At 34.8% G+C, this 8,257-nt stretch overlaps 1 protein-coding gene across 1 annotated transcript; it reads right to left on the bottom strand.

Moving 5' to 3' along the window:
* Positions 1-230: 230 nt before the first annotated feature.
* On the bottom strand, positions 231-7,324 carry LOC133802177 (30-kDa cleavage and polyadenylation specificity factor 30). Its single transcript, XM_062240448.1, has 8 exons — positions 7,220-7,324; positions 6,712-7,129; positions 5,878-6,264; positions 3,791-3,953; positions 3,531-3,641; positions 2,828-2,896; positions 2,039-2,125; positions 231-1,468 (listed from the first exon to the last, which is right to left on the bottom strand). Exons 2-8 carry the CDS (start codon positions 7,101-7,103, stop codon positions 545-547), a joined length of 2,133 nt encoding a protein of 710 aa, XP_062096432.1. The 5' UTR covers positions 7,104-7,129; positions 7,220-7,324; the 3' UTR covers positions 231-544.
* Between the last annotated feature and the right edge of the window lie 933 nt (positions 7,325-8,257).

The following is an 8,257-nucleotide window of genomic DNA, read 5'->3' as shown; positions in this document are numbered from 1 at the left end:
TAAATAAAACAAAGCAAATGAAGGTTGATTGTTTCTAGAAAATATAAAAATGTTACAAATGTTAAGATAAGGTATTTAGCATTTTTCTAATTGAATTATTATTACTCCCCTAAAAATTGAATTTTGTTATTATTATTAATAAATACAAAATAAAAATGTTAAAACCAAAGTCACGTACTACACATCACTAGTTAGTTAGTTATGAGGATATAGATTTAGAGCAATAAATATGTTGAGATGAGAAAACTTTCTTTACAAATAAGTGAAAACTAATATAACAATCTCGAGTGTTCATATGAACTCTATCCATCATTTATACTTGGGCGTATACAGTTACAAAAATGTATAGCATCTAAACATAAATTAAACTAAAGGGTAATAATAAGGGTCAAAAAGAAGGGGGAAACACAAGAAAAATGGTTTCACCATCTAAATTTTCCTTATAGAACCCCCAAACCAAATGAATTCATACAAAAGAGAATGAAAATCCCATATCATGTTCCTAATAAAAAGCATAAAAGCCTAAGAAGATTATTCCGTTGATTTAGAGATCTGATCCAGTGTTAGTGTCTCCTTCAGAGCCTCGGCGCTTCTTCTTTCCCTCTCCATGTCTCGATCGTCTTGGGGCCTCATCCTCACTTTCACTATCATCATTTCTGAAGCTGTTTCCAGCACCATACTGATCTTCTTGGTGAGGAGTCTTACCTCCTCCTTGTTGATAGTGAGCCTCATCGTCTTGTCCGCCGGCTGGACCAGACATCTCTTGACCCCCCCTGATTTGGTCTGACCCTGCAACAATATATCTGTCATTTCGATCATTGGCTGGTCCCCTCAGATCTCTTCTTGGACCACGGTTAGCGTTTTGTGAGGATTGTGGCGGGGGTGGTGGAAACATCTGCTGCGGGGGCATACCACCTGGACGAACAGCTCGGCCTGGATTTCCACCTTGAACTCCCATACCTCCCATAAATGGACCACGCCCAGGACCCATCATCATCCCAAAGCCACCACCAGGAAACACACCCCCAGGTTGTGTGGGTCGCCCCCTAAACATCATGTTGGATCCTGGTCCCATAAAATCACCAGAAAACCTTGGACCATATGGATTAAAAGCACGAGGGCCTCCAAAAAGATCTGGCATGGGAAATCCATCAGGTGTAACAGGTCCATATGGTGACCCATCAGCACCCATCATAACTGGGGGAAAACCTTGCATGCCAGGCATAGGTCTAGCGCCACGAGCTAGTGGCATGTGAGGAGGCCACATGACTCCTCTGCCTCTTCCTCTACCTTGATTAGCTGCCCCAGGAACCTGGCCAAAGCTCTCTTCCTCATCATCACTTTCCTCTTCTTCCTCTTCTTCATTGTCCTCAAATGGAACAATATCCGGATTCTCTCCTCCATTGTCTGGATTGACTCCCTTAGCTTTTTCCTCTTCTCGTTTTGATTCTGCCGCGACTGAAATTGCCTGTAACAAGAGAGAAAATATTATAATTCTGTATTTCCAATTCATTCATCAAAAGCAACACGTGTAAAAAAGACTAAAAGCGCAATAGGAATATTCTATGTATGTATATATTCACTCTGAAAGGTGTCACATTCAGGAAAGAAAACCACAACACAGTCCGGATCTATAGCAATCGAAATCCGGGTCTTCATTGCCTCAAGAAAACAAACATTTGTACGTAATTAATTTGAATTTCTATTCAGATACCAACATATCATCGATGCTAAGTATCTTTGGTTTTAAATAACTTCAAGGTTCTCATAAGATTGCAATACTAGACACAACCAACTATTGAATTAGGGTTTGACCTATTGTATAGTGTGCCTTATAATTCCACGTCTGCCCTTTTGCTTTAATGATACCACTAAGAACATAATCATTTAATCAACAAAGTTGCATCATTATGTTGACATCAAACACTAGCATGATGAAATTAATGAAATGTACAAGTTTGACATAGTGACATCTAATTAGTAGAAAATTTATTTTTCCCAAACTTTTACAACCCTTCGTTCAGAAATATAAACATACCATAAGTTCACTATCAGGTTCAAGATAAAGCAGCGAAGCTAACTGCTCACCAATGGAGGGCTCTAACTCTTGGCAATCTCTACTTATCTGCATTTATGAAAACACAACAATGAGATAATGTGAACAAGAACATTATATTAAACTAGGCAAAATGCGTGTTGGGGATGGGGAATAACAACATGAAGGCAGCATAAACACATACATAAATATATTTGGGTACATAAAATTTCCAAGTCATCTTTTTCATTACGGTATAATTAATCTTTCAATTGTTTTTGCCGTGTTTCTTCAGGAATCTCTGTACCCATCAAGCAACATATGTAAATCGGAGCTCAGTATAAATTCCTGTAACATTTTTTTTTCATGTGAAAAGGAATACAACTTTACTATAGCAGATGTGCCTATAAAATATGGTGAAAGAGTCGACGGTTAAATATTATACTTGGATTTTAGAGTGGTGTGTCTTTCCTTCTATTTTTGGAGGGAACCATTTTATTTTCCTCTTTAATTAAACTTCCAACAAGTAAATATCATTTTTGCGAGTAGCGCCTTGCATTAAGTTAAACGAGAAAATACAAACTTCTGCCACTAACTTCCATGTCTAGGACTCGTAGCATAAGCAGTATCTTCCAAGCAAAGTACTCTCTCAACTTTTCAAAAAGCATTTCAACCAATTTCATCTCGCATCTTAAAGCTAAAATATCATGCAACAATTCATGACATTAATATCACACTTAGGAGCAGAGAAAAAAATTCTTAAAACATAAAATTCAGTTGTTAGTATAATACCTTAACCGGTAAGTTCTCATTGTATGGATTCCTTAAATGGCGAGTCTTGTGGAAGGATAGTTCACATAACTACATAGGCATAACAGCAAGTAAATAAAAAATCAAAGAAACCAAATACAAAATAATAATAACAAAAAATACATCCATCGCAAGTCAATATTTTAAGCAACTACGATGTTCAGTTCTATTAGCTTTTTAATAATTTCAAAATTGTAATAATGGAACCACTCAGGCTAGTCGCAATGGAAACAAAGTTAAATGAGGTAGGGTAGGATTGACAATAATTCAGTCTACACTTTGAGGGGGTGGAATATTGACATTAATTAGGCCAGTGCTTTCTTCTTGTATATATATATATACACATATTGTAGTTTCTTCATTACCCACTTACAAACTTTAATTGTTCGACATTAACTTAGTGAAATACACACATACTATATAACCTATTAGCCAAAATGTCATACGTCAATGTTTGAGTTCACTTCTTTTTCACTATGATTTTAGTATAACTATGTAAAAGGTCGTCTACATAACAGTGACAGCTGGAGTTAAAGAACAAACAAAAGGGAATAAGAACCACAGCCATTACATTATAACTCCAAGAACCCACTCTAGAGTTGCAAAGGATCATGAAATCTACCACATCTAATTAAATCATTTAGAAGACACATAAATTCCATGTTAACAACGTAATAAATAATACCTTCAACCATTTGACTGCAAAGTTCCGTCCATAATGTGCAGTTCCATGTGCATACTTCCAATTTCCACCGCTGACAGACCCACCAATTCTGGACATCATCTTTGCACAACCCTAACAAAACATAGCCAGTTGATGTTTATCTTTAGCATACAAATATAATAATATTAATTTGGGGAAATTAAAACCTAGCAAACCATATGAAACCTACATTAAGAACCACAAGAATCTAAAGCACAATATGGTTAATAAATTGCAATTACCTGGAAATGCCGAGTCCGATTGACAGAGAAAATTAAGATAACATTTTCAGCAGAGTCAAAAGCTTCATTAAGTTTAGCTTCATTGCTTCTCTGAGTTGCCCATACTCCTTGTTGCACAGATAATTCCAGATTTTCACGGTTGCAACTTTTAACAATAAAATACCTAAATTTCCATGTTTCCAAATAAATAAGTTGACTGTGTTTTAACAAGCCAATGACTCATTTCTTTAATACACACAAATAAAGAAACCCACTCTAACTGGAAGAAGATCAAAAGATGGATGAAAAATAAAAAATTCACAAGTTTCAATTAATCATTATAACAGACCAGGAAACATGTAGCACCCAGACAAGACACTTTACCTACACACAGAATAGAGCAAACACTTCCCAACCATTGACAAAAACCCAGCTTTTTGACCACATAGGACTGGTAGGAGGAAAATTGATTATCCAGGTTTGGTCCAGGTTCCACTAAAAGTGGACTACAAAGTGATGGGAATCTAAATGAAGTCACTGAATTGCAAAAAAATCAATAGTGCCTGCTCAGTGCTCTCATACGTAGAAGCACGTGCAATGATGCAAACACTTCACAATCACGCAATGCTGGCATGAATCGTTATCCTAGAGCTCCACAAAGAAAGGAGAATAATACTGATCATTTTTCTCTCATTACACATTTTGTAGCATAAAAAAACTTTACTAGAAAATAATTTGATTTTAGAAGTATAAAATCTGCTAAACCCAGTTTTGACAACAGACTATGGAGAAATTAGACCATACAGCAGAAATAATTCAATCATCCATTCAAACATAAGCAGTTCACGTGAATCTTTTAGAAGAAACAGCCAAATCAAAAGTTTATTCAACACTATACTCCTAATATTCAACCAGCAAAACAGCAAATCACTTAACTTCCTCTAACACAGTTTCCCATAGGGCCAGCCGCCAATAGGTTCTATCCTGAATGCTCATTGCATTGAACAAAGATTTAATATCGTACACATTTCCACCCTTTTAATCTACTACAAAGTCTTGTCTCTGCATAAGATCTTCCATAATATCAGTGGAATTTATTAGGAATCAACTTAAGACTCCACTTCACTAAATCACCCCCAATCCACCTAACGGAAAACAATAATAACTAAGGAAATAAATTTCAGTAAAACCAAAGCACCATCAAGTTAGGCTTTCTGTGCCCTAAAACAAAGAATTCAAATAAAATTTTATATATCATTGAGTTTCCATAGACCAAAAATCAAGCACTAAAAACTTTCTAATGTAAAAAAAAAAAAAAAAATCATAACAGGATATACATTTACATCCTTCAACAAGTAGTATTAGAAGATACAAAGGTCTTAAAATTCCCCTTAGTTATTTTTCCCCTTTAATATAAAGCTATTGAATCTAAATTACTAAGGTTTAATGTTCAACAGAAAGAATCAGAAATCATATTAAAGGTTTCTAAGGCCCTTACATGCGAGCAAAATAGAAAAAGGAACTAAATGCAATGAACCTCAAGAACACAAGAAAAAAGAAGAGTTTTCTTCTAAACATTCCAGGTGAAAATTGAGTGAATTTGAATGATGGAGGAATAATAGGAATAGAAACTTTTCTTCTACAGTGTTCTACTGCAACAGGAAAATCCATAAAAAAGAGTTGCTAACACTTTTCTCATTTCTCAGTTAAAAGAAGCTTGAGTAAAAAGACAAGCAGCAGCAGAAAATGTGAATCATCAATGAATCCCTACGCATAAAAGAGCTAAGAAAAAATATGGAAAAACCAGATTCAGTCTTCACATTTTGAATACCAACTGCAAATAAACATTTTAAAGAGAAAATGGGCTAAACATGAGTCAAAGCAGAAATACATACATTAAATGTTAAAATACAGGTGGTGTACAACAGCATAAAATATCGAGGATGTAATTACTGTGAGTTCAAAGAAAGCTAATTACAGCTCAACAATGTGTAGAGAACTCATTTGGAAAATTATTGATTAGAATGGACCCTTTGTAATAATGTCCGAGAAAAAATACAAAAACTTATTTACATAACCTATTAAAGACCTTGGGACTCTGAACACACCTAGATATTCCTGGAGGCAGAGGTGACGCATTTTTGTTTGTCTGATTAGGCAAGCCGTTGGGAACATTTTGTATCTGGTTCTGACCAATTGGTTGGTTGGACGATTGAACCTGTTGCTGCGGTTGCTGCTGGATATTAGAAGACTCTATTGTAGAAGGTTTTCCAACCAAGCCCTGGTTGATTATATTGGAGCCTTGTGCATTTTGTGATTTTTCTGCTTGTTGGGAAAAACCAGTATTTCGATGCTGAAAAAACTTATTGTTGTAGCCATAAGAACTCAAATGCTGAATCTTCTGAAGGATTTCTTCCACAGGGGGTGGAGGTCCAGGAAGCTTCGCATGTCTATAGCGGCAATCTGGACCATTTGGACAAAAGCCTAATTTGTACCTGCAATTACAAATATTTCCCATCATGATTAGATACATGTAGATTTGTAAGTTTTAAATCACCATACATATAAGTACGAGAACTACTTTCAAATTTTAATATTCCAAAAACTCCAACAAAATCATTAAAGAAGAAAGAAAAAAATTAGTAAAAGAATTGAGTATTTAGCTCAATCTTATTTCTTTTCGTATCAATTTCAACATTTGTGATTATGTTAGCTACTTAAAGCATACGCATACTGACATACAATAGAAGTTCTAACCCCAAATTGTTATAAATACACACACACACACACAAACACACACATATAATCTTAAACCACCTTATAATCAACACAACGGCATACCAATATTCAACATCACAAAATACCCCAACATTCCTATATGTTTCCTGGCAGTCTATGATGGTTTTTACGGTACTAAGAGATTTAAAGAATGGCATACATACATGTTACACTCCTTGATATCTTCGTTAGTGTGTTTGTAAACACAGTCCTGCTCGCGGCACTCACCGTACATTCGAAAGAAACGACAAACGGGCATCCGGGACTTGTCGTACTGGTGAAGGAACCCACAAGCTTCTCCCTTCATACACAGACTACGAAGCCAGTGCCGGCATACCGTCTGCCGAAAGCTCCCCCGCTTATTATGATTTGCGCCAGGACCCGAGTGATCCACTGAGACCACAGGGCCCTGTCCGACCGGGTTGATGGCGACTGCGGTGGCGGAAGCCGAATCTGACTGAACAATTGGTCCGGCCGCTCCAGTAGGGTTGGGTAACCCTCCGGCGTCTAGACCTCCCTCGAAGTCGAAGCTGAGAACCCCCTCCGAGTCCTCCATTGTTATAGCTTCTTGTACTTGGTAAGCTATAAATAAATAAAACTAAGAAATTAGGGTTTTAGAAGACATAAATTTGAGAGATTGATAATTGAGAGAAAGGAGTTTGAAAAAACAACAATGGCTTATTAGCTATGGCTGCTGCTGGGCTTTGAAGAGAGGGAGAGTGAGATCAGAACTCAGAAGACAGGTTCTTGGGTTTCTAACAGAAAATCCAAATATATAAAAACATGAAATTTCTCATCGTACACCCAAAAAGGGCACACTACTGCCCATAATTATAATTTTTTTATTTCAATTTTTTTTTTAAATTAGGGTTTATGTTTTTTTTAGACTTTCTATTTTGTCACATTATTTTTTGAAACTGTATTTTTTAAAATAATTCAAATAAACTTTTAAATTTGATTTTGATCAAAGTTTTTTTGAACTAAAATCATAAATAATTCATTAAACTAACAACTTATAACAAAAATATAATCGTTCCGGTTAAAAATTGTTGTTGTTATACTCAATTTTTTATTCATCAAAATCAAGTTTAGGGCCTATGTAAATTATTTTACAAAATACAAGGTCAAAAAAATAATTTATTAAAACACAAGATCCAAAAAAGTAATGAGACAAAACAGGGTCTAAAAATGTATAAATCTTTTAAATTATAGTGTACATTTTCATTATTTTGAACATCTCTAAATTTTAGAAGAAAAAATAACACATTATAAAATTTATAACTAATTATACACAATGAATCTTACTAAACGAATTTTACAACTTGCGGTTATAAAATCAGTTTTCACAAAAAATTATGAGATCAATAATAAAATCTAAAATTCATATTAAATAATCTATTCAACGTGAAACAATTTCACTACATACTTTAAGAATCAATATAACACATAAAAAATTTCAAAACCTAAATCATAAATTAAATCATAATCACTATTCCTATAGTCTCTGTCACCGTTTTTAAATAATAAACTCACCAGCATTAAATATAAATTAAATAATTCAATATAGAGATAAAGAAAAAATCATAAAATCATCAAAACTAATAAGAAAGATTCAAGTTACTATGTTAAAAACTAGGGCTGAGCATTGGGCGGGTTGGTCGGGTTACAAGACATTTTTACCCGTCCAATGTCATAATCAGATTAGCAAAA

The sequence above is a fragment of the Humulus lupulus genome, chromosome 9 (genome assembly GCF_963169125.1).
Source record: "Humulus lupulus chromosome 9, drHumLupu1.1, whole genome shotgun sequence".
In the NCBI taxonomy this organism is placed as follows: Eukaryota; Viridiplantae; Streptophyta; class Magnoliopsida; order Rosales; family Cannabaceae; genus Humulus; species Humulus lupulus.
This window is presented reverse-complemented; position numbering and strand designations above follow the sequence as displayed.

Coding starts and splice junctions, on each gene's coding strand:
- LOC133802177 (XM_062240448.1), bottom strand. CDS start 7,103: ATGGAGGACTCGGAGGGGGTTCTCAGCTTCGACTTCGAGGGAGGTCTA. Junction 6,265..6,711: donor GATATCAAGGAGTGTAACAT/GTATGTATGCCA, acceptor TTGTAATTGCAG/GTACAAATTAGGCTTTTGTC. Junction 2,126..2,827: donor ATGAGAACTTACCGGTTAAG/GTATTATACTAA, acceptor TCATAAATGCAG/ATAAGTAGAGATTGCCAAGA.